General features: G+C 44.3%; 1 protein-coding gene across 4 annotated transcripts in view; it reads right to left on the minus strand.

Moving 5' to 3' along the window:
• RBL2 (RB transcriptional corepressor like 2) overlaps positions 1-26930 on the minus strand; it is a 176289-nt gene that overhangs the window by 8009 nt on the left and 141350 nt on the right. For 3 of the 4 annotated variants that reach the window (XM_073604962.1, XM_073604964.1, XM_073604965.1), the window contains 8 exons: positions 24535-24652; positions 21643-21879; positions 18122-18360; positions 17121-17297; positions 16911-16982; positions 13865-13952; positions 7373-7578; positions 6749-6916 (listed from right to left, as the gene is read on the minus strand). In XM_073604962.1, the coding sequence (XP_073461063.1) occupies positions 6749-6916; positions 7373-7578; positions 13865-13952; positions 16911-16982; positions 17121-17297; positions 18122-18360; positions 21643-21879; positions 24535-24652 (1305 nt within the window). The remainder of the gene's footprint in view (positions 1-6748; positions 6917-7372; positions 7579-13864; positions 13953-16910; positions 16983-17120; positions 17298-18121; positions 18361-21642; positions 21880-24534; positions 24653-26930) is intronic. The other variant, XM_073604963.1, reaches the window with a different exon arrangement.

Consider the following 26930-nt stretch of genomic DNA (forward strand, 5'->3'; position numbering starts at 1 on the left):
GCAGAGCCCGATCCTGAAAATCACATTCCATACTAGCCCTTCAATGATCTAGCAGGGTTTGGGTACAGCCTTCACAGCTAGAGCTGTGGAACTGACGATCTATATAGCCCTGCATAGAGACCAGCTCATGTAGCTTGTAAAGGAATCTTGACTGAAGAAAAAGGTAATCTTGATTAAAGAAAAAAAAATTGCTAGCACAAAAGGTTAGACTTTTCTCAGCAGAGCAGATATGCTGTGAGTAGAAGTGGTTATTACTGGGTGGCAATTTTTTTTCGGTTTGCCAGTGTCCCAATCCTGCCGCAGGCAGCAGTATACCCCTAACCGTCTCCGAATTCCTGTGTTTCTCAATGAATGAGAAGGAAAGACTATTTTTCCCTGAGCAGTGTTAATGAACAATTAAAAAGGAACAGTCCAGTCAAAAAAGAAATTGATGAAAACCTATGCTAAGAAAACAGGTGTTGAAGCTGGTGTTTCTTCCTGAAAATGCTAATTGCTTGGCTCTCATGCTAGTTTGCTTGCTTCAATATTTCCTGAATCACTGGCCAAGCTGTATTTTCCAAAGCAAGCAAAATCCTTTCTTGTATTAAAAGAGGTATAGACTAGAGAGAGAGATATTATTTTGCCCCTGTACAAATCGTTAGTAAGACCTCATCTGGAATATGCAGTTCAATTTTGGCACCAGTTCACAAGAAGAATATCGGGGAACTGGAGAAAGTGCAGAGAAGAGCAACCAAACTGATAAGAGGCACAGGAGAGCTCAGCTATGAGGTAGAGTTATTTACTTGGTGTAGAGTTATTTACTTTAAGTCATCACAGAGGACAGGGGGGCACTCTTTACATCTGAAGGAAAAGAGATTTAACCTTCAAAAACAGAAAGGCTTCTTCACAGTAAGAGCTGTGAAAATGTGGAATAGACTTCCTCAAGAGCTGGTTTTGGCCAGCTCAGTAGATTTAGTAGATTAGTTTTACAAAAGGCCTGGAATTATTCCTAAATATAATAACTAGATATTATTTAACGAGATATTTATAGGTAAAGTTGATCCAGGGAATAATGGGATTTTTGACTTTCCGTAAAATCCATTTCTCTGAGTTCATTGACAGACACAGCGCTCCATTATTCATAACCATGGGGTTATACCGCCCCCTACAGGAGCAGGACACTAGGCAGAAAAAAAGACTTGGCTACGCCTATGGGCAGTCCTAGGTGGTATACACCCCCCTGTCTGCTACAGGCCTTCAGCAGTGTCAGAAGTATTACAACTCCTTAGAGGGGTGGGTGCTGTGTCTGTCAATGAACTCAGAGAAATGGATTTTACAGTAAGTCAAAAATCACATTTTCTCTTTCGTCCATTGACACAGCGCTCCATTATTCAAAACCATAGGAACGTCCCAAAGCAGTGCCAGACATTAGGGGTGGGACAATGAAAAATCCCAAGGCTAACACAAGAGCCAACCAGGTAACAGGAGCTCAAACACAAAACAATTGGAGCCCAACCTGAACATTACCCCTTCAAGAGGGAATAGACCCTCTAAACAGTAGCCTGCAAAACCTTGCGTCCAAAAGAGGCATCCGCAGATGCCAACACATCCACTTCATAGAACGTTGTGAAAGTGTACACTGACGACCAGCGGCCACCTTGCAAACTTGTGCCGTAACAGGGAAAGGAGAAACCCGATCCCCGACAGAATAGGCCAGAGTCATCATCTGTCTGATCGATCCAGAAATGGTTGCAGAAGAAGCAGACAGCCCCTTTCTTGGCCCGTCCGTGATCACAGTGAGTCTGACCTCCAAAAAGAGTCAGTGGCTGCCAAATACACCCGAATCTCCCAAACCACATCCAGGGCAGATAAGGCAAATTCCTTAGGATGTGTTGACCAGGGACACAAGGAAGGCAACACAATCTCCTTATTCAAAAGGGAATCCGAGGAAGGAACGATGGAAAAGGGCGAACAACCACCTTAACCTAGTGTAACCCTGGGTAAGGTGAATGACAAGATAACGCCACCATTTCTGACACCCTGCAAGCAGAGGTGATAGCCACCAAGAGGTCACCTTCCGAGACAGAGTAAGCAGTGGAATCTCCAGAATATTTTGAGAGAGAGGCTTCTGGAGAACCGAAATCACCAAGTTTAGATCCCATGGTGGTAGAAGAGACCGCATCGGTGAAAACAGACGTTGAACCCCTTGAATAAAAGGTACGCACCAGGGAATGCGAGACCAGGGGACGCTGAAGAAGACCACCCAGGCTGACACCTGGCCGTGAAGGGAGGTCGGAATCGGAGCCACCGTGAAAGAACAAGGATGAATGCCTAGTGACTCACACCAGGATATATGTTCTTTTCACAACCGGAAGTAGAACCTCCTAGGAGGTAGACTCCCTAGCCATCAGCAGCATCGGAACTGCAGCACCTGGCTCATCACAGTCAGGCCGTTAAAACCAGCGACTCTAAAGCAGGATAGAAGAACGGCCCTTGGGACAGTAGATCCTCCCTGAGAGGCAGTCGCCAAGGAACGTCGGCGACCAGGCACACTCGGTTGGTGTACCCAGACCGACGGGACCCATCCGGAGCCAATAGAATGACCGGAATCCCCGCGGCTGTGATCCTGCGCAAAAGCCAAAGCAGAAGCTGGAGAGGAGGAAAGGCGAAGCACAAACGTTACCGGCCCCATGGGCCACCAGAGCGATTGAGGTACCCAACAGAGGATAGCGTGACCTTGCCAGAAACCTTGGTACCATCCTGTTCTGTTGAGCCAGGACGCAAACAGATCTACCTCAGGAGTGCCCCATCCGAGACATATCTCATGAAACACGGCCCGGTGATGGGCCCACCCCGTGGTCCAATCCTAGCCGACTGAGGCATCCGACTGTCAGTATTTCACTCCTGGAATGCGTATGTCGGAGAGGGCAGGAACGAGACGTTCTGCCCACCAGAGGATACTGGCAACTGCCAGGGCTGCCAACACCCTATTATTACACCCTGGATCCGTACCGGGAGCCCCCGAAGTCGATCCATCCATGATCCAGACATAGTCTGATCCCTCGAAGTTCCAGGATATTGCTCAGCAGTCCGGATTCCACCAGCGTCCCACGACCCTGAGCAAAGCTCAGTCCCAGGACATCTCCCCACCCGGACAGACTGGCATTGGTGGTCAACCTGTTCAATAGAAGGGGAGAAAGGATTTACCCCGCTGAAGAACCGGAGAGCGAAGCCACCAGACCAGGGAACCTCTGGTTTCCTGGCTCAGCCAAACTGATTGTCCAGAGACCTCGGGCACTTGTCCCATTATGCCAGGATCTCCCTGAAGGGAGCTTGTATGGAACTGTGCAAATGGAATCGCCTCAAGAAGGTAGATATCATCCTGGCAGCCAAAGACCTCAAACCCCCACTGAGGTAACCACGCCAGATCCAGGGCTAACACCTCCTGAACACCCGAGGAGTGGTGGCAAGACCAAAAGGCAACACCACACGCTGATAATGCTCAGCACCCACAGCAAAACAGAGGAAGTGCTGGAGTCGGGCACATAATGGAATGCGTAAGTAAGCATTTGTGATGTCGACAGAAGCCAGAAAATCCCCATGATAAAGGGGGTGCCACTGCCGTGCGGACGGACTCCATCCTGAAATTCTGTACCCACACAAGGCAGGTCAGGGTCTTGAGTTCCAGAACTGGACGTACCATGCCCTCCATCTTTTGGACTGTGAACAGGTTTGAAGAAAAAAACCCTGAAACTGTTCCCGACATGGTAACCGGGACAATCACACTCTGAAGCAACAGGGCTTGCACAGCCCCATGAGGAGAACAGCAAACGGTCCGGCGACAGACGCCCATTGGAAGCAAAAAATCTTTTTGGGGAACAAGGCCGGAAAACCATCTTGTAACAGAACAAAATCAAGACGCGTAATGATGTCATCCAGGGTAGCCCCCCACAATGTATATAAAATGTATTGAGATTTCCATAATTAATATACCCATTTATATCTATTTATTAGAGAAAAATGTCCACGCATGTTCCTGAGGAAGCCGCATGATGAAACATGTTGAACTCATGTATGGAAAACTGAACAGACATGCGGATACACTATATAGAATAAGTGACGTCTGTTCCTTTCTATGTGACCATTGTCTTTGTCCTTTTTTTCATGTTGTTGTAATAAAATAATTAATTTTTTTATACCTTGGTGTTATACACTAATTTTATTATACCAAGCACCCACAAAGTCCCATACTGCCAAATGTGGTTTCTTCCTTGCCCCCACAATACATGTCTAAGCACCACTGCGGAAACAGAGAGCTCAGCAACCAGGGGAACTGCAGCCAAGAGGTATAGCAGACAAACTGCAGCGCCTAGACCAACAGGTACGCCAATGCAGCAAGGCAGAGGGATTCTGCTCCCCCTCTAGATATGTCAGCTGGACCTTTAGATGCCAGAGATTCCTCTATTGGAATCATGGTTGCCTTGAGCGGCCTAGAGACAGGGGAGTCCACTACTGGTGGTACAGTCCACATCTGAATGGAGGGACTCCTCAAAGGGGTACCTCACAACAAGCATTTTCGGAAGCACAAAGGGCACTTTGGACACTCCCAGCCTTCATGGACAAATTTGGCAAAAAAAGAGGGAGAAGGGAACGCTTTTGCCAAGCAAGACGGCTTATGGGTGCCAAAGGGGAGCCAGCCCTCCACCACAGCCACCGCTGCATCCCCAATCTTGAAAGGTTCCCGCACAGATGTAATAAGTGCGACAATAGCGCCTTTTCGTGCACCACTGTAGTTGTGGAGGAATCATCCTCACTCCCTGACAGGACAGGAAGCGTGGCCACCAACCTCGCAAGGTGGGCCACGTCCGTGATGGAAGAGCTAGATATAGGATCATTTGAGACAGAGGAGGTAGGGGAGTGCCATTTACAAGGCTATATGCCTAAGTGCCACCACAAAAAACTCAGGAGGGGGCAACCAACTTAGACCCCCACCGCCCGAGGCCCGCACAGGAGATGTCGACCAAGGCCCCGCACAGGGGGCACCACCTAGGCCCAACACAGGGTGCACAGACCGAGGCCCCCCAGAGGGGGCACAGACCGAGGCCCCTCACAGGGGGCACAGACCGAGGCCCCTCACAGGGGGGTGCCAACCGAGGCCCCACATAGGGGACGCTGACTGAGGCCCTGCACAGGGGGTGCCGATGGATGTCGTCCACACGGGGCACCGCCGAGGCCCCTCACAGGTAGCGCCAGGAGCACCCACGCCAGGCCCACCTAAAAGGACCCCCAAAACGAGATCGCCCTCAGAGCCCCCAAAGTGCCGCCCCTCTGGTACGAGGCCCAGCAGGCCACAAAAGCCGCAGCCTAAATTTTTGGCCGCCTGCCGCGAGTGCGTGACCCGCGGGGGGACTGGACCAATCCGAGCCTCTGAACGGAGGGTGGACACCCAAAAACGGAAAGCGGCAGCCTCCGCCGCCCCAGCGCCCGGTCGGTAGGCAAACCTGCGGCCCAAATTATGGGAGGGCCACCGCAGGTGGTCCCTTGATCGCGGACGTCTGGTCACCCGCCTCCCACGCCCAACCACTGCAGAGGTGGGCCCAAGGGATACCCCCCAGTAGCAACCCTGAGGGTGGAAAGGGGGGAAGTGTGTCCCAAAAGCACCTAGGCCAGAAGCCTGGGCCTCACCCAGGAAGGAAGGGAGGGAGGGAGGGCGGTGGAGGAGAACCCCAGAGGGACCAACTACCCCAGGGAGTACCCGCGCCCCACACCACATCCAGGGAAGGAGAGGAGGGGCCCCGTACTTACCGATCCAGTGAAGCATACGGGTAACGCTCCCAGACAGATCCCCTTACCACCGAAGTGGGGGGCTGTCGGCCATGAGGAACGCTGTGACTCAGGCCGAGACCCGGTCGTATGCGACCTTGTGAGACATTTAACTCGCAGGGCCGGCCCCCGCTTAGTGGGGCTATGTCGCGGCCAACCTAGCATGAAGCTGCGGTCTGCATTCGCTTGCTGGCCAGACTGGGGCCACTGGATCTTAGTGTCCAGCTTGTCGCTCAGCCCGGCAGTTGACTGTAGATCTCACTAGAGCAAAATCCAGGAAAAAATAAAATAACAAACAAAAAAATTCCCAGGACTAGGGACCCCAGCAGGGAACTAGGTCTTTACTCCTGACTAGGCAGAAAAAACTGGAGGTCTATAGCAGAGAGGGGGGTGTATACCACCTAGGACTGCCCATAGGTGTAGCCAAGTCTTTTTTTCTGCCTAGTGTTCTACTCCTGTAGGGGGCGGTATAACCCTATGGTTCTGAATAATGGAGCGATGTGTCTGTCAATGAATGAAAGAGAATATCCGATTGTCTCTTGCGGGATCAGGAAGGAATTATTTCCCCCCATTGGGGAAAAGTTGAGCTTGTTTTTTTTTGCCTTCCTCTGGATCAACTGTGGGATTGCGTATATGGAGGTTTTCAATTGGATGGACCGGTGTGCTTTTTCAACCAGGCTAACTATGTAATTATGGGGTTGATTTACTAAAACTGGAAAGAGCAAAATCTGGTGCAGCTGTGCATTGTAGCCAATCAGCTTCTAACTTTAGCTTGTTTAATTAAGCTTTGACAAAAAAAAAAACCTGGAAGCTGATTGGTTTCTATGCAGCGCTGCACCAGATTTTGCACTCTCCAGTTTTAGTAAGTCAATCCCTATGAAACCTCTGTATTTGGCTCAGCACAAAAAAATCTATAAACTTAAATGTTTATGCATCCCATGCTAACCTTAGCTGGGCTTAAGTTGAAGTAGTAGCTTATCTTTTCCCGAGGTGATGAGCTGGTGTTTTCTTCACTGTGAGGGGAAATGTAGATGGGGTAACTGTGAGACAGCTGCACACGTCGCGGGGACAGGATCCGCATGGACGGGTAGGGAGAAAGAGGTGTTGATTCGAGCTGTAAACAAGAAGTAATAATTAAAAGGGGCTTTTATTTTTAATGACAGAGAAAGAGTAGTCAAGACATTATTACTCAAAAACCTATTCAGTGGCAGGTTCACTTGACAGTTGGCCCCCTATATTGCAGACAGCTTCCATCCCTGCTCTTTCCTGCCATCCCATTCACTAGGTGAAAGGACACTCACTCTTCTGTGTTTCTGTGTATAAGAGGCACAACTTTCATTGCAGTTGGGAGTAGAGCGTTGGCTTTATTATCCAGTCTATACATACGAATGAACTTTACAGTTAACAGAAATGATCTGCACATTTAACACACCTGACCAGTACATGTCTAAATTTTTTCACTTATGAATTTATACAGATGTCTGCGCCTGGGGTTCCGCTTTACAGATGTTTGGTTTTAAATACTGTGCACAAAAAAAAAAACACATTTTGGAAGACAAAGCACATTTACCGCATTTGGCTGCGTGTATTTCATTGCAAAGTTTTTCATTTTTTCAATGTAAATGTTGTTGTAAAACTGAACGAGGTCTCCTCTCTCCTCCTCTTCCATGTCACTGTTGGCTCCAGTCAGTCGTGTGGGTGTTGGTGGGGCACTGTTCGGCTGGGGTACAGGTAAAGTGCTACTGGATCGCATTACTGGACTAGGCTCTCTGCTCCCTGCAAAGTATATGGCACAACAAAAAAGTAATTAGACACAATGAGACTGCTAACTGCACATAGATTTCTAAAGCTGGCCATTTACTGTTTGAAATGTTGCTGGTTTAGCAAGGGCCAGCCGAATTTTGATCAGTATGTGGCCATCCCCACTCAACAGAAATCAGTTGTTTGACATCTGTTGAAGGTACATGTTGGAAAATATTTCTTGCAGGTGCAGCTGTCAGAATATAATGTCCAGGCAGGGGGATAGGGGGACTAACAGATGGAGGAGTCCATCATTTTTTTTTTTGTAGTTCAGTCCGCTGGCTGAATGAAAAAAAAACAACATTGTATGGCCAGCTTAAGGCAGCTCACTGCCTAGTCTGAAAGGTACAGGATAGAATTCAATATAGCATAGCTACCCAAAGGTAGGCATAGCTCTGGACAAACATATGGAAAATATCTCACTGCTAAAGGATATTTTTCTTAGAAGACCTTTTCATAAATATTCATGCTTAGTTTGTCGAAGTATCCTTGTAAAATTGAAGGAAAAATAAGACAGACCTCCATTAGATTTCCTCTAGGGTTAGCATTCATGGGAACAAAGCATTATTTCCTTGGTCAGAGCTACTCACTAGACTTGGTAGGCTGAGAAACTGCTAGATACATGTCAAAATGGGAATCCCATAAAAGTATTTAGTATTTATTCTTTTAAGTTGGCAGTACAGTGAACGAAATAATTTATTTAAAAGCAATATTAAAATACTAAAATCACAGAAAAAGAGCTTGAACTCTCAGATTCGTGGCATTTAAAATTTCACAAATAGGAAATGTCTGTAGAACACAAAAGCACCAGTTTGGAATGCTGCTCTCTTCTTCAGCTGTATTGTAGACAGACGGATAAAAACATCACAGAGCGGGGGACAAAGCAATTGGTAACACGTTTCGCAAGCTACATGCGCTTATTTGTACGAATATTTGTGTGGTGTTTTATCCGTCTTGCAGTATTCCAAACTGGTGCTTTTGTGTTCTCATGTGCTAGTTGGCTAGCAACTTCACACAGCAGTGGGACTATAAGGCAGTAAGCGAGTGATCAGCTGGAAGCGATATATATCTTCTTTGTTTGTAAAAGAATTTCTGTACTCAATGCAATTTTCTTTTCCTAGGGGACTCTGGAAATTGTAGGGTACAAGCCCTGCCCTTAGGAAGCTGGACACTCCCCTCCATGGGCTATAACCTCCCTCCAGGCATTGGTTTCTTAGTTTAACCACTTTGCGCCCCCGCTATAGCCGAAAGATGGCTGCAGCGCGGACGCTAACTGCCAGGTGGCCGTCCCTGGACATCCTGCTGTTTACTTCCACGATGTGCACTCCCGCGGGCGCGCATCGGGGAAGTTCTGTGCTGGCCATGTCCCTCGGACACAGCCAGTCACAGATCGCCATAAACGGCCAATCACAGCGGCCGTTTACAGTGCGATCGGCTGTGCCAATGAGAGATGATCTCATATGTAAACATATGAGATCATCTCTCATCGCCGGCTCTCCCTCCTCACACAGAGACAGCATGTGAGGAGGGAGAGCAAACCACTGCAGCGTTGAGTGTAAAAAAAATAAAAAAACGAAAAAAAAGTCATGTCAGTGCCATCCATCCCCACTGTCATGTGTCCCCACTGTCATCCGTCCCCACTGCCATCCGTCCCCACTGCCATCAGTGCCATCCGTCCCCACTGTCATCTGTTCCCACTGCCATCCGTCCCCACTGCCATCTGCCATCTGTCCCCACTGCCATCTGTCCCCACTATCATCTGTCATCAGTGCCACATATTAGTGCCATCTGTCATCAGTGCCACCTGTCAGTGTCACGTGCCATCTGTTATCAGTGTCATGTGTCATCAGTGCCACGTATCAGTGGCATCTGTCATATGTCATCAGTGCCACGTATCAGTGCCATCTGTCATTGTCACATGTCATCAGTGCCACGTATTAGTGCCATCTGTCATCAGTGCCAAGTATTAGTGCCATCTGTCATCAGTGCCACATATAAGTGCCATCTGTCATTAGTGTCATGTGTCATCAGTGCCACGTATTGGTGCCATCTGTCAGTGCCACGTATTAGTGCCATCTGTCATCAGTGCCACGTATTAGTGCCATCTATCGTCAGTGCCACATATAAGTGCCATCTGTCATCAGTGTCATGTGTCATCAGTGCCACGTATTAGTGCCATCTGTCATCAGTGCCACGTATTAGTGCCATCTGTCATCAGTGCCACGTATCAGTGCCATCTGTCATCAGTGCCATGTATCAGTGCCATCTGCCATCAGTGTCACTGCCCTGGTGCTCCAGGGCCTTCAAAAATGTAATAGGTAGTCAACAAGTTAGATGTGTAATTTATGCTCCTAGAACACCTGATGGTGCTCCCTGCATGTTGGGCCTCTGTATGTGGCCAGGCAGTGAAAAAGTCCCACACATGTGGTATCGTAATACTCAGGAGGAGTAGCAGAATGTATTTTGGGGTGTCATTTGTGGTATATACTGTACATGCCATGTGAGAGAAATAACCTATTACAATGACAATTTTGTGGGGAAAAAAATTAAAAATAAAAAAATCTTCATTTTGCAATGAATTGTGGGAAAAATGACAACATCAAAAAGCTCACCATGCATCTTACTAAATACCTTGGATTGTCTACTTTCAAAAAAGGGGTCATTTGGGGGGTATTTGTACTTTCCTGACTTGTTCGGGTCGCAAGAAATGAGATAGGCCGTCAGTATATCAGATGTGATCAATTTTTTATGATTTGCACCACAGCTTGTAGACTCTCTAACTTTCACACGGATCAAATAATATCCACTAATTTGGGTTATTTTTACCAAAGATATGTAGCATTATAAATTGTGGCCAAAATTTATGAAGAAAAATTAATAATTTGCAAAATGTTATCACAGAAACTAAGAAAAATTCGTTTTTTTTCAAAATTTTCGGCCTCTTTTCATTTATAGCGCAAAAAATAAAAAACCCAGAGCTGATCAAATACCACCAAAAGAAAGCTCTATTTGTATGAAAAAAAGGACAAAAAATTCATTTGGGTACAGTATTACATGACTGAGTAATTGTCATTCAAAGTGTGAGCGCTGAAAGCTGAAAATTGGTCTGGGCAGGAGGGGGGTTTAAGTGCCCAGTAAGCAAGTGGTTAAAGGAAGAAGAAGAATAACAAGGGAGTACAAAAATAACCCTTTTTTCCTATCATTTATAGAGTAATACATGAGACTAATGGGGACATCCCCAAACAGCATGTTATTCATCTGTTAAAATGTCTATTGTGCAGACATCTAAAAACCCTGAGACTGCTGCTGGGCACCACTATCTTGGATGTGATGTCAGCTACCCCAGCAGACTGAGCTGTCACTCCATAGTATTCCACTTTGCTCCTTCCACAACATAAAATGCTATATAGTGAGGTGCATGTAGAGCACATATGTCAAACAGAAAGCCCACAGGCCAAATCGGGCCCACCAGGCCTTGTCATGTGGCCCTCACACCATTTTGCAGCCATATTGTGGCAGAACTCCATTCCGCCACCCCTGACTCTCACCCTCATCCCCCCTCTGTCACAGCTGGGACAGCTTTCCTTTTGAGGTTTCCAGATATAACAGTTTCCTCACAAGAGGGGGGAAGGGGCACGGAGGGAACAGCTCTCCAGAATCTGAGTAAGAAGAATCTCCCTGCAAAACAGCACCGCCTACACAGGGAAGTATAACAGAGCCAAATACATGGGTGGAAGAGAGAGCTGCGTACAGAGGGCAGTACTAGAGCTGGCTACATAGGGAAAGGTAGGAGAGATTATAGATGCGAGGAAGCTTTGGGGGGGGGGGGCACACCTCTAAATTATGCACCCTGTAGTACATAGCATACTCCTGAACTCTGCACCCTGTACGCAGCGTACTCCAGAACTCTGCACCCTGTATCCAGAACTCTGCACCCTGCATGCAGTGTACTCCTGAACTCTGCACCCTGTACGCAGCGTACTCCAGAACTCTGCACCCTGTATCCAGAACTCTGCACCCTGTATGCAAAGAACTCCTGAACTCTGCACCATGTACATACTTTTTAACTCTGCACCCTGTACATACCGAACTCCTGAACTCTGCACCCTGTACACAGCATGCTCCTGAACTCTGCACCCTGTACGCAGAATACTCCTGAACTCTGCACCCTGTACATAGCATACTACTGAACTTTGCACCGTGTGCACAGCATAGTCCTTAACTCTGCAACCTATAAGTAGTGAATTCCTGAACTCTGCACCCTGTACATAGCGAACTTCTGAACTCTGCACCCTGTACGTAGAAAACTCCTGAACCCTGTATGCAGAGAACTCCTAAACTCTGCACCATGTACGTAGTGTACTCCTGAATTCTGCACCCTGTACGCAGAATACTCCAGAACTCTGCACGCAGCGTACTCCTGAACTCTGCACCCTGTACACAGAGTACTCCTGAACTCTGCACCCTGTAGGCAGCATACTCCTGAACTCTGCACCCTGTAGGCAGCATACTCCTGAACTCTGCACCCTGTAGGCAGCATACTCCTGAACTCTGCACCCTGTAGGCAGCATACTCCTGAACTCTGCACCCTGTACACAGCGTGCTCCTGAACTCTGTATGCAGTGAACTCCTGAACTCTGCACCATGTATGTACTTTTTAACTCTGCACCCTGTACGTACCAAACTCCTGAACTCTGCACCCTGTACGCAGAATACTCCTGAACTCTGCACCCTGTGCACAGAGTACTACTGAACTCTGCACTGTGTGCGCAGCATACTCCTTAACTCTGCATCCTATAAGTAGTGGACTCCTGAACCCTGTATGCAGCAAACTCCTGAACTCTGCACCCTGTACGTAGAAAACTCCTGAACCCTGTATGCAGCGAACTCCTGAACTCTGCACCCTGTATGGAGCATACTCCAGAACTCTGCACACAGAATACTCCTGAACTCTGCACCCTGTACACAGCGTACTCCTGAACTCTGCACCCTGTAGGCAGCATACTCCTGGACTCTGCACCCTGTACGCAGTGAACTCCTGAACTTTGCACCATGTACGTATTTTTAACTCTGCACATCCTGTACATACCGAACTCCTGAACTCTGCACCCTGTACACAGCATGCACCTGAACTTTTCACCCTGTAAGCAGAATACTACTGAACTCTGCACTGTGTGTGCAGCATACTCCTTAACTCTGCATCCTATAAGTAGTGAACTCCTGAACTTTGCACCTTGTACGTAGAAAACTCCTGAACCCTGCACCATCTACGTAGTGTACTCCTGAATTCTGCACCCTGTACGCAGCATTCTATAGATCTCTGCATGCAGCGTACTCCTGAATCTGCACCCTGTACACAGCGTACTCCTGAACTCTGCACCCTGTACATAATGCACTCCTGAATTCTGCACCTTGTAGGTGGCATACTCCTGTACTCTGCACCATGTACGTAATGCACTCCTAAAATTATGCAACCTGTACGCAGCATACTACTGTACTCTGCATCATGTACATAATGCACTCCTGAATTCTGCACCTTGTACGCAACATACTCCTGTACTCTGCACCATGTACATAATGCACTCCTAAAATTCTGCACCCTGTACGCAGCATACTCCTGTACTCTGCACCATGTACGTAATGCACTCCTAAAATTATGCACCCTGTACGCAGCATACTTGTGTACTCTGCACCATGTACGTAATGCACTCCTGAATAATAAAAGAGTAGATACATAGTCTCACAGATACAACTGGCCCTTTGAGGGCAACCATACTGTTGATGTGGCCCACAGTGAAATTGTTTTTGACACCCCTGGTGTAGAGGCAGAGGACCAGGGCCAGTACAAACAGCAATTAGACACGCCAAGAAGGTAAGAGGACTATGCCATAGCAAGAGAGAGCAGAAGCTGCAGCTGTGCTATGGAATTGGTAAAATTCCTTAGCTCAAGTTCAAGTTCAAAAGGTACATTGGAAGTGAATAAAACATTGCTTATGGAAAAAAATACTGCAAGTAAACATTTAAAATGCTGGATTCTTCTATGTTTTTACTGGCAATTTTTTAAGTTGGTGACAGGATCTCTTTAAGGGAAAGCACGCATGCAGTCAGCCATTATCCAACATTGAAGAGATTTGTTTCCCAATTGGGTGGGGAAATCATGGGGAAGTCACAAACTTTGTGTTGTCACCACTACACTACTTGTAAAGAAAGCTTAAAAAAAGGAGTTCTGGGCATTCACTTGCACATGAGAAGTTCATCTTACCAAGCTCTCTGTTGTTCTCTGATGTTGAATGGTCACTACCACCAGATTGTCGCCTCCTCCTTGCTTTTATTAGGACACTTCTGTAAACCTGAAAAATTTAGAAAATACAACATAGCAATAGGAAGCAATTACCCACTGACTTTCTTTTTTTGGAGGAAAGCCGGACTTTCACTAAAACGTTACCTCTGTCATTTTTATATTCACATTTAATTTTTGCTAAAGATATTTCCTAAGTTCAAAAAAATATTGACTGCAGCCTTGAATATATCTTGCTGTGCCCTGCTCCTGCGAGGTTTCCCATTCAGCTTAATGCATAACAGATCTCCAAAGTCCAGACAGTATCTCTAATTTTGGCCACTTAACAGAAAAGATGGATTACAAAGACAAGGCCAGCCATGTTTCTGGAAACAGGGTTTATCTTCTGCAAAGGTAACCTATCACACTGGCCTTTTTTTTTTTTTCATAGCAGACCATATCTGAGGGGGGACTTCCAAATACCAGGGAACTCTCTATATGCCAAATGTCCTAAAATTTATGGAGCAATCCTATACCTAACCTCACAGTACCCATAAAGGAAAGAAGGTACTGAGGAATTACTATACTGTACACGTTACTTTACACTTCCAATCCAAAGATATGTTCAATAAGACTTCTTCATTAGCAAAATGGGAAAAGGAACATTTACAGATACCCAATGAGCAGGTTCATTCAAAACAATCATAGATACTCTAGTGTGAACTTTCTCAAAAAATACAACACAGATGGTACATGACCCCATTACGCATCGCTAAATTATCTTCATCCAATGATAATTTATGGTGGCATGTCTATTCACAGGAGGGAATATAGTACCACATACTAGGGAGCTGCCCACACAAAGAGTTTTATGAATGCAATATTCATGTTACTTTCTAATATCACAGGATGCATTTTGAGAACTGACCAAGCCCAGGCTCTCCTCAGTGTGGATACAAACAGCTTCCCTCCTGAGCTCAGACCTGTGAATATGCACATAATCTGCGCAGCCAGAATGAATATACTTAGAAAGTGGAAATGTAACTTAAAGTGTTACTAAACCCACAACAGTAAAATCAGTCTGTATATGCAGTAATGCATGTTTGTTATACTCACTGTGGAACCTAAGGGGTTAATCCTCCGCATTGTGAAAAAAGGCTGTCTGATCCTGTCTTCTCTGATCCTCCCATCCTTCCACTGACTCCTAATAATTTTCTGATAACACAGAGTCTATGGAGTCAGGCTGCACATGTTCAATTTCGGTGTGTATTGCTAGAGAAGTTTTTTTTTTTTTTTCTTGGGAGGATGTATGTGATCAGCACAAGGCCAATCAGCACTGTCCAGACAGGGTCTGGGGTCTTGCAGTATCATAAGTTATTCAGAAAACTCCTCCTGCAAGCTTTAACCAGTACTTGGCTGGACACTGATAGAAGTCACAAGACCGCTATACACTGCTGATGAGAAAAGGTATTTAGCAGTATATATTTACTAAAATAATTGTATTTTCATGTTCTTTGTACTGTAGGAGACCAGATATAGTGAATGCAGGGTCCTGGGTTTAGTAACACTTTAACCCCCAATGTTTCCAAAGTTATACAACTAGACTTGATTTTGACATATGAAAAACAGGTAGCCTACCAAATAGGGAGGCAAAAACAGTTTTACACAGTATAGGACATATGGTCAGCCCATTGTGACCTCACTCAGAATTAACATCTTATTTAAGTTCTCAAACCTATCCTTATGGGATCTATTTGTTATCGTAGGCTCTTCTTTGGCTGGTGTGCCATAGTACCTGAACAGAAATGTTTGTTTTCTATGTTCCTTGTTTAATTACTTTTCATATTAACAAACCTTTAAGGTGATTATATGTATATACCTTATAAGACAGGATGTGGTTTAAGATTCTCCAAATTTAATAACCTTTCCACTGCAATGGCACGTTTCTATATCAAACCTTATTGTAAAAGCACAGTTTTGATACTGCATAAACTGGACACTAGCTACCTTTTATGGAGACTCACCTACTCTGATGTAATTGTATTTTATACTGTTTACATTTTATAAAATAGTTATATTTTATCCAACTGTATTTTTATACTGGAAATGTAATAAAAATGTTATACTTGAAAAAAAAAAGCAAGCTCCTAGCGGACATCCATATGCTACAGCACTAAGTGAACCTTGTTAAAAGCCTGCTAGAAGCTTATTTAAGGTGACAGCCAAGCACTCCCATTAAAATCTGTGTTCAACATTTCCAGACTAGACCTGAAGAATTTTTCACGGGCTTCAACAATGCTGCTCAAAATTTGCCAAGTGTTAGGAAAATGCTTTACAAAAGCTTGATTAACACTGATATCCAATCTAAAGCACATCTAAACAAGGCCTAAGTTGCTAGTCATGCAATTTGTGTAAGTGGTAAAGCAATCCACAGTCATAAAGAACGTCTGTCCCCCACTGTTACCATACTACTGCACACCCCCCTGTGAGCCAGAGCTTGAGCCCTGCAAAACTTGCACTACATGCAGAGTGAAAGGCTCTAGCTCAAACTCAGAAGGGCTCTAGCTTAAAAAGGGGGCGTGTCAGATAAAACTGAAACTATGGAGGGAGTGACTGTGACAGTAGAAAAGAAGGGAGAGGAGAAGATAACTCACTGCTCTGGCTTGTTCACTTGTGTGCAAATTCCAGCTTGAGCTATTGAGATCTATGAATTTCTTTTTTTAAGAAAGTGGATAAAGATAGCTTGGAAAACATATTAAAATGAACTAAGATCCCCATCTATTGGCTGGATATGAAAATAGAAAATGCAAAAGATTTCACATTTAACCTAAAAGTATATATTTTTTGCAAATAATTTTTTTAGCTCTGGTTAACAGAAAAAAAAGATTATGTATACAAAACAAAATACATTCCTTTTGATGTTGACAATCTGTCTATAAATAAATGTAATCTCTAAAAAGAAATGATCCATGTTGAGGTAAACTACATGTGGGTGACAAAGTGCTTTAAGGTGAGGAGCTGCTTGACTTACATGACTCTGTGCATGAGGCTGGGTACGATAACATCTCATAATGTTGTGGAAAGATGTATCTTCTCTTGTCACCTGATACCAATGAAGTAAAAGAGGTAATAAATTACATTGCCAGATTTTAAAAATTACATTATTATCTCTTTGTCCAAAGCGCTAACAATTATTATATTCTAAGCCCCAAAAAACAAGAAATAAATCTGTAAGTTTCACCTTAGCCATCATATAGATTGCACACATCAAAAGCTGGTCCAGATGTCGGTCTGTCATCAAAGTGGGATGATGGACAAGAGAGAACTCAAAGCAAGTCCAGATCTTTTTACGAAGATCATCAGAAACCTCCAACTTATGGCAGAGTTCACGAAGACGAACACTGGCCAAGTGGTAAACCTTATTTTAAAAAAGGGCATATACATTTTTTAATAATAAGGCAAAGAGAAATACATAAAATACAGCCTAGGACTCACAGAGCCTTTGATAAGATACAACTCATAGGTGAAATGGCTGAACTACCTGGTCAATTTACACTGTGTGATGACGAATAAAAAAAAATTTAAAAAAAACGGAATCGGCAGACACTGTGCGCTCTAATTCCCTCCATGTTCATGATATTGGCTATAGGTTCTTTGGCCATATTTGGATCTGCCATAAACAATAAGGAACCATTTTCTCTGTTAGGCGGACTAATCAAATAAGCATTGGAGTGGAAAGCTTAATTCCATGACAGAGTAATGTGGGGAATGTTCCTAATCTCTATACTGTATATGCTGTATATCTATACTAGGTTGATACAGCTCAGCAGGGGGAACACACATCACTGCTAGTGATTCCAACTGATCACTTTTGGAAACAGTTTGAGCTGATAGAGCAAATGCCTGGCACACACAAAATTATTGGACGAATGATCGCCTGTGTTTTTTTTTTTTTTTGCATTCTAGTCTCATATCGAAAATGAAGCGTTTACTAAATGTACAAAAATTGTCGTAGAATGTAAGTGAAGTGGTGTAATGTGTTGTAGTGTATTTGTGTTGTACATGAACTGTTGTGATTGGCTCTTGAAAGCTTTGTACTAACGATAAGATTATCGTACGATCGCTTTGGTATATTGCGTACGATTTTCTGATGGTGTGTACAGGCCACAACAGAGGTCACTGACAATGTCAAAAACCCTAGAAGTCTCAAGATGTTTTGGACAATGCCTCTAGTGTACTTACCCTTCTACAAAAGAGAGACAAAGATCCCGCCTTCTTCATTTTGCTGCAGAGACTTTGCTTTCTTGGAGAGACCTGCGGGATAGTTACTTGTCCTGCAACCTGCATCTGCTGAGTAGTTAAAGAGCCAGCAAGGGTCTGGGCTGTGAGTGGCTGTATGGCACTAGCCACATTGTGAGCTTGTCCACTCACATTAACTTGCACTGGAAAAAACGTGATTCCTCCATTTTCATTTGCAATACCTAAAAAGAATAAAAGAGACAACATTTTTAGAATGCAATCAAACAAGCCCATTCCTGACTGATCTTCTTTGAAGTGAACCGTGCAGATTCTGATGAATATGTTGCACAAATACATCAGCAGAACAAAGAAACATGACTTTTACACTTTATTATTCATTGAAAACATTGAATTTGAACCCTTTCCTATGTCTATGGCCAGCAGCTGTTCACAGCAGGGCTAGGTACTAACGCACTCTGGTGAAATCATTCCCTTCTCTACATTAAGGAATGCACCTGTCACCTATTAACTTCAGCACCTGAAGGGATAGGGTGTGGGTCTATTTAACCACTTGCCGACCAGCTCACGCAGATATACTGTGGCAGGTTGGCAGCGCTACGCAAATGACCATACCTGTACGCCAGATGAGCGACCGCGGGTTGGGCGGACTCGATGATTGCCAGCGACCCACGATCACCTAGTACACCGGCAGATTGGGGATCTGCCAGTGTAAACAAGCGGTTCCCCATTCTGACAGGAAACATGAAATAGTAAGAAAGGGAGGTCAGATCATATTGGTCCCATAAAGAATGATGAAGGGAACTGGTTACTAAGGATGGAGAGATGGCGAAGGTCCTCAGTCTTCACGAGGGAAATGGGGGGCTTCAGTAACCAAAACCGCAATGGTTATCCTCATGACACGACACAGGAAGCAAACCCCCCCCATGGTTAACAGAGGATAGAATTAGAAATAGACTTGAAAAACTTAACATTAATAAGTCACCGGGACCAGATGGCTTGCATCTGAGGGTCCTTAAGCAACCCAGTTGCTTAAGGACCCTCGGTGTAGCACCAGTGTAGCACCAATATTTAAAAAAGACAAGTTAGCCTAACATCAATAGTATGCAAGCTCTTGGAGGGGATGATAAGGCACTATATACAAGATTTTAGTAATGAAAACTGTATCATTAGCAGTAATCAGCATGGATTCATGAAGAATCTTCCTTGCCAAATCAATCTATTAACCTTCTATGAGGAGGTGAGCTGCCATTTAGATAAAGGAAGGCCCGTAGATGTGGTGAATCTGGATTTTGCAAAGGCATTTGATACAGTTCCCCATAAACGCTTACTGTACAAACTAAGGTCTATCAGCATGGACCAAAGGGTGAGTACGTGGATTGAAAACTGTCTACGGGGGTGAGTTCAGAGGGTGGTGGTAAATGGGGAGTACTCGGAATAGTCCAGTTCTGTCCTGGGACCAACAATATTTAATTTATTCATAAACGATCTGGAGGATGGGATAAACAGCTCAATCTCAGAACTGGACGATACTAAGCTAAGCAGGGCAATAATTTCTCAGCAGGATGTGGAAACCTTGCAAAAAGATCTGAACAAATGAATGTGGTGGGCAACTACTTGGCAAATGTGGTATAATGTAGAAAAATGTAAAATAATGCATTTGGGTGGCAAAAATATGCATGCAATCTACTCACTAGGGTGAGAACCTCTGGGGGGATCTAGGATGGAAAAGGACCTGGGGGTCCTAGTAGAGGATAGGCTCAGCAATGGCATGCAATGCCAAGCTGCTGCAAGCAAAGCCAACAGAATACGGTCATTAAAAAGGTCTACAAGACTCTGGTCCGGCTGCACCTGGAGTATGCCGTCTAGTTATGGGCACCAGTCCTCAGGTAGGATGTGTTGGAACTGGAGAGAGTCCAGAGAAGGGCAACAAAGCCAAAAATGGGACTGAAGGATCTTAGTTATGAGGAAGGATTAGGAGCACTGAACTTATTCTCTCTGGAGAAGAGACGCTTGAGTGGGGATATGATTTCAATGTACAAATACTGTACTGGTGACCCCACAATAGGGATAAAACTTTTCCGTGAAATGGAATTTAAAAAGTCACGTGGCCATTCACTAAAATTAGAAGAGAAGCGGTTTAACCTTAAACTGCGTAGAGGGTTTTTTACTGTAAGAGCAGTAAGGATGTGGAATTCTCTTCCACAGGCAGTGGTTTCAGCGGGGAGCATGGATAATTAAAAAAACTATTAGATAGGCACCTGAACGACCACAACATATAAGGATATACAATGTAATACTGACATAAAAGCACACACACAGGTTGGACTTGTGTCTTTCTTCAACCACACAAACTATGTAACTATGACAGAGATCTACTGTTCCCAGTGATCGGGAACAGTGATCTCTGTCATGTCCCTGGTAGCCCATCCCCTACAGTTTTGAACACGCTGAGGGAACACACTTAACCCCTTGATTGACCCCAAGTGTTAACGCCTTCCCTGCCAGTGTCATTTTTACATTGATCAGTGTATTTTTATAGCACTGATCACTGTAATAATGTCGCTGGTCCACAAAAAGTGTCATTTGGGGTCAGATTTGTCTGCCGCAATGTCGCAGTCCCGCTAAATATCGCAGATCACCGCCATTACTAGTAAAAACAATAAAAAATAAATAAAAGTCCCTAAATCTATCCCATAGTTTGTAGACGCGATAACTTTTGCGCAAACCAATCAATATACGCCTATTGCAATTTTTTTTTACCAAAAATACGTAGAAGAATATATCTCAGTCTAAACTGATGAATAAATGTGTTTTTTTTTTTGGATATGTATTATAGCAAAAACGTAAAAAAAATTTTTTTTTTCTCTCAAAATTGCCGGTCTTTGTTTATAGCACAAAAAATAACAACCGCAGAGGAGATCAAATACCACCAAAAGAAAGCTCTATTTGTGGGAAAAAAAGGAGGTCAATTTTGTTTGGGTACATCGTCGCACGACCGCGCAATTGTCGGGTAAAGCGACGCAGTGCTGTATCGCAAAAAATGGCCTGGTCATTAAGGGGGCAAATCCTTCCGGAGCTGAAGTAGTTAAATGCTTAAAGCCCAACATTTATTTATTTTTTTTAACAAACTTTATTGCTATTACAAGGGATGAATATTCCTTGTAATAGCATGGGCAATGAAAGGTCCTTTTTATGGAGAGATCTGGGGTCTATCAGACCCCAAATCTCATCTCTGGCCTCCAATGCAGCCAATCAGACACAGATCAGTCTGATCGGCTGCTTCCCAGGGCGGTTTCTGATGTCACACAGTGGGAGGAACACCATCCGTTCTTCTCACAGCGTGCCTAGAGCTGGATGCCGCCGGTCGCATCCTTACCGGGCTCTACGATCGGGATATGTCTTGTGTTCTGTATAGTATGCTGTTGAATACTATATGGTACGTTTAAAAAAAAATCACCTATATTCCTACTTTGTTTGGTATACACTCATAGCTGTGAACTCACCTTGCACAGGGATGGTGACCGTCTGGCCGTTGTTTGCTGTAACTGTAGCAGTAGCCATTGTTACTAGTGTTTGCCCAGGAACTGGTGTGGTGTTTGTTTCACCAGAAGAGTGTGGAGAAGCTTGTGCTGGGCTTCCCCCATCAGAAGGGCTCTCTGAATCTACAAAGAGTCGCCTTCGAGCTGTGCCAGCAACCGGTGAGTTGTATCGTTCACATAATGTGGGTGAAGATGAGGGGTCTAAAAGGTAAATAGAAAATGCAAGAGTTATGACCGGTCAGTTCACAATAAAAATAATAGCTTATATACAGTTATCCTCAGTTCCAGGACCCCACAGTTCTAAGTTACAGCATGACATTGTTGTCGTTTTCTACCAACCAAGCTGTTTTTTGGACTGGACATTCCTTACACTGCCCTCTTTTGAACCACTGAATATGCTAACTCAAGCTCTTGCATTCTCGCACCAGTATGCTTTATACATTTGCAGATGTTTTTACGGATATTTTTGTTGTCCCTCACATGTACCATTATCTGTCTTCAAATGATCTCTGTGCTCTATGCCTTTCCGTTTTGGTGTATCTTCTACGCTTTGTATATATTGTTACGCGTTGAAATAATTTATAGATACTGTATAAAATAATAATGATAATTATAGCTTATACCCCAAAAAATTGCAGGTCTAGGCAATTTCCAAGAAGCCAAATAGCCAACATACAAAAAAAGTAAAGCTTAACCCCAGGAGTGAGACAAAATCGACCTTGCCGTGGGGCCCCACACACTGCAAGGATTAAATGCTCCTTTAGTATAGCGGCGCATGGGTACTGTGTATTACTTACCTTATTTCTGGCTTTAGCAGGCTTCCTTAATCCATGCAACTGGTTCTATGCAGGCTCCTCTCTAAAAAGTCTTACTTAAGATGACATTTGTAAAAAGCAAGCATGGCAGGCACAATGCTTAGGGCCCTTTCACACTGAGGCGGGGGCGGCGGTAAAATGCCGCTATTGTAAGCGGCGCTTTACCATCGGTATTCGGCCACTAGCGGGGCGGTTTTACTCCCCGCTAGCGGCCGAGAAAGGGTTAAAAACCATCGCAAAGCGCCTCTGCAGAGGCGCTTTGCCGGCGGTATAGCCGTGCCGTCCCATTGATTTCAATGGGCAGGAGAGGTGAAGGAGCGGTATACGCTCTGCTCCTTCACCGCTCCGAAGATGCTGCTAGCAGGACTTTTTTTCCCATCCTGCTAGTGCACCGCTCCAGTGTGAAAGCCCTCGGGGCTTTCACATTTCACACTAGAGACACAGCAGCGGCTGTTTCGGGTCGGTTTGCAGGAGCTATTATTAGCGCAATAGCGCCTGCAAACCGCCCCAGTGTGAAGGGGCCCTTACACTTAGTTGTGTACTCTGGAACACACCAGGGGATTCAAGGAGAGTGTGCAGAGCATGTGAAGGCTCAGTAGAAATTATTTTAAAAAGCAACTAAGCAGTGCCAGCCAGGTCAAATAGTCCATATCTCGCTGGATCAGGGACAAAAGAGTAAAAGACAGACAGGAGGGTATGTCAATTAAAGTGTAAATACACTAAATATGCAGTTACACCTTAAAGGACTAGAGGTGAAGCTGGGGCTGGGGGGGGGGGGGGGCACAAGATTCTGCAATGTTGCAAGCTATTCAGCACTATCCCAAGATCTTTATTTAGATCTTTTAATGGAGGTTACATTGCTGTATTTTTTAAAGCAACATCCTTTTGCCACACCTATAATTTTTCTCTGTTGTTCTATGGTATATAAAAGCAGAGACCCACTTCACTTGTGAAAAAGTATTAACTACCACAGAACAGCTTCAATTCCTCCAAACCCCTTTTTCACCTTGGTTCACGCTTGTGCGGATGGTTCCCTCTGCGGGTCCGCACCTGTTCCTGCAGCCACAGCCAACCGCACAGAAAAATGCTGGAAATGCATTCGGTGCCATTAATACTAACTGTAGCAGCCACTTCCCGCACTGGGAAATACACTGCACTTACGGTTTCAGTGTGGGCTGCGATTTAAAAAATGGAGCAGGAACCTTTTCCCTGCATTTTCAGGAGGCATGGCAGCCTATTTAAATGAATGGGCTGCTGTGCCTGTGCAATACCCAATTCACAAGTGTGAACCAGGCCTAAGGCCACGAGTAAATCAAAGGTTCTATGGACATTTTTGAAGAATCCAGTTTTATAGTACTGTTGCTTTGAATAAGTATATAATAGAGAATGATGGACGTTTTATAAACCTGGAGTGCTTGAACTACCATCTCAGTATTTTTGACAGTTAATATTAGTTTATCAGTGTGTAACATAGAAGAATGATAGCAGGAAAAAAGATCAACTGGTTCATTGAGTCTGCCCCTTGTTTTTATCCCTTTTGTCTGAGAATAGATTTTTGTTTGTCCCAAGCATGGTGTTTGAATTCACATATTGTCACTACCTCTGCTGGAAGTCTGGTTCAAGCATCAACTTATTTTTTTTTTTTTGTAAAAAAAGTTTTTAAGGTTAGTTTTGAAAATTCCACCTGCTAGTGTGCGGTCATATCCTGGTGTTCTTGAACTTAGCTTCATATTACTGCCCTCCTGAGCCTTATTCACACCCTTAATGTCAGAATAATAAAGGATGATGGGTTGCTATAAGTCACTTTATCATTTTAAAAGAATTAGCGTATTAGTATTTTTTACTAAACTTTCTTGTAGTAGACAACCAAGGGATACCTTCTTATTTATGCTTTATAATACCATTGCCTAAAATTAATAAAGAAAACCTGTACACTTCTATTAATATTTTGCAATCATGCATGAGACATGTGAGAAACTGCTGGTATGTTTACATGAAAAAACAAACTTGTGTCCTGCCATGGATAAGTAAAACCACTTACTTCTTCCTAGGCCAGATGCATCTGCACGGATCTCATTAACTCTTCTTGGAGTAAGAGGAGCTGAGGAACTGGCTATGGTGTTACCAGCAGACTGTTCAAAGTGGTGTGGCTGCATGACCTGTAAAATATATTAATACAGGTAATTGAGACAAGGCTGTACACAAACATAGGTGGGATTCCTACTGTGAAAAGGCCACACAAGAGTAAGTCTATAGCAGTAAAAATGCTGGGGATGACAGGCTTCCCCCCTTACAATTTCTAATTTGAAAAACATCAAGGATAAAATGATAAAGGATTCCGACTTCATTCTGGGTCATCTTTCAAAAAGTTTACTTTTACAAAGTATAAATGAATGACATGGGACACGAGTTGAGAAAACCTGATTAGGGGAAAAAAAAGAACTACAGCACAATGATGTTTTATCATATACTTTTGTGGGCTTAAAAATAAAATCTAAATATAGGGAATCTAAGAAAATTGCAGCAGAAAATAGCTGAACTGAATGCAACCTCTGTACACATACCCTAAATCAGTGCAACCTCTGTACACATACCCTAAATCAGTGGTTAGGGCACATACCCTAAATCAATGCAACCTCTGTACACATACCCTAAATCAGTGGTTAGGGCACATACCCTAAATCAATGCAACCTCTGTACACATACCCTAAATCTGTGGTTAGGGCACATACCCTAAATCAGTGAAACCTCTGTACACATACCCTAAATCAGTGCAACCTCTGTACACATACCCTAAATCTGTGGTTAGGGCACATACCCTAAATCAGTGCAACCTCTGTACACATACCCTAAATCAGTGCAACCTTTGTACACATACCCTAAATCAGTGCAACCTCTGTACACATACCCTAAATCAGTGGTTAGGGCACATACCCTAAATCAGTGCAACCTCTGTACACATACCCTAAATCCCACAGACCACTAACATGAATTTTACATGCCGTATACACACAATGCTCTGGCTCTCTGCCCCCTCCACCTGGATCACACTGCTGCCTTATACACGCAATGCTTCTGCACCCCCCCCCCCCCTACACTCTGCATTACACTGCTGCCTTACACAGACTCTTCATTGAATCTCACCTCCTTATCAAGCCATGTGCTTGAGCTCCGTGCTCCCTCCCACAGTCTGATCAGTGCTGTCATTGGAAGTCCCCTCCTTCTTCACCTCCCACTCTCTGCACTACTCCCGGCATCTCCCTCTGAGTTAACAGGAGCCAAAACTACAGAGGAGGCATCAGGTATCAATGCGCACTGACAGTATTGACTGTCAGAGCGAATGGAGCACAACACTGGAAACAACATTGGTTGGTATACATCCGCCACAATGTTGATTTGCAGCAGAACCCCAGGGGACCACCAACGCCCTAACTGACCGAATTTGATCAGTCTGTAGATGTAAACAAAACGAGGATCCTAGATATATATTCTAAATGCATAAACTACTGGAAAATGTCTCAAAAAATCTATCTCAGATGGTATATATGGTGACCGCTTATACGTTAGCCAAATTTACAGTGGCATCTCTCAATACCCGTTGGTGGGGATGCGGCAAGCTGAAACCTTGACACAATATGGTCCCGTTTACATCTTTGCAGTTTTTGGAGAGCAGTGTTTAGATAAATCTCTGAAATAACTGGTATTATCTTGAAACCTAGTCCTGAACTAGCCATTCTCAGGGTACTGAGCTGAGAAATTCCCAACAGACCTTAAACCAAATAGCTATGCATGTCCTCTTTGCAGCTAGGTTGACTATAGCTAAAAATGGAAAGCCAGTGCTGCTACCAACATTACAGAAGTGAAAATACAATTTGATTTGATTTATGAATATGAGAAACACATTGCGTATACAGTGGTACCTCAGTTCACGAATGATTCAGTTCACGAACAACAACGGAAGAGTTCATGAAAATTTGCTTCAGTACGCAAACTCCTGTAGGTGAGATCCCGGTCACAAAGAGACACTGAAAGTATACTGTGAAGACACTTACAGTATTGAGAAGCTTTTTGGTGTGCTTTTTAGCACATACTGTACAGCACTGTACTGTACATCCCTGTGCACACTTGCTGTAAAGCTTTTTTGTGTGATTTTTATCACATACTGTACAGTACCGGACATCCAGTATGGATCCAAAGAAAATTCAGAGCAAGCATGGTGGTAAGAAGAAAGTGTGGAGCAGTAATGAAGATGACAAGACTGTTCAGAGCAAGCAGGTTGTTGAAAAGAAAGTGCAGAGCGGTAATGAAGGTGACAAGAATGTGCAGAGCGGTAATGAAGGTGACAAGAATGTGCAGAGCGGTAATGAAGGTGACAAGAATGTGCAGAGCGGTAATGAAGGTGACAAGAATGTGAAGAGCGGTAATGAAGGTGACAAG

The sequence above is a fragment of the Aquarana catesbeiana genome, linkage group LG11 (assembly GCF_042186555.1).
Source record: "Aquarana catesbeiana isolate 2022-GZ linkage group LG11, ASM4218655v1, whole genome shotgun sequence".
NCBI lineage: Eukaryota > Metazoa > Chordata > Amphibia > Anura > Ranidae > Aquarana > Aquarana catesbeiana.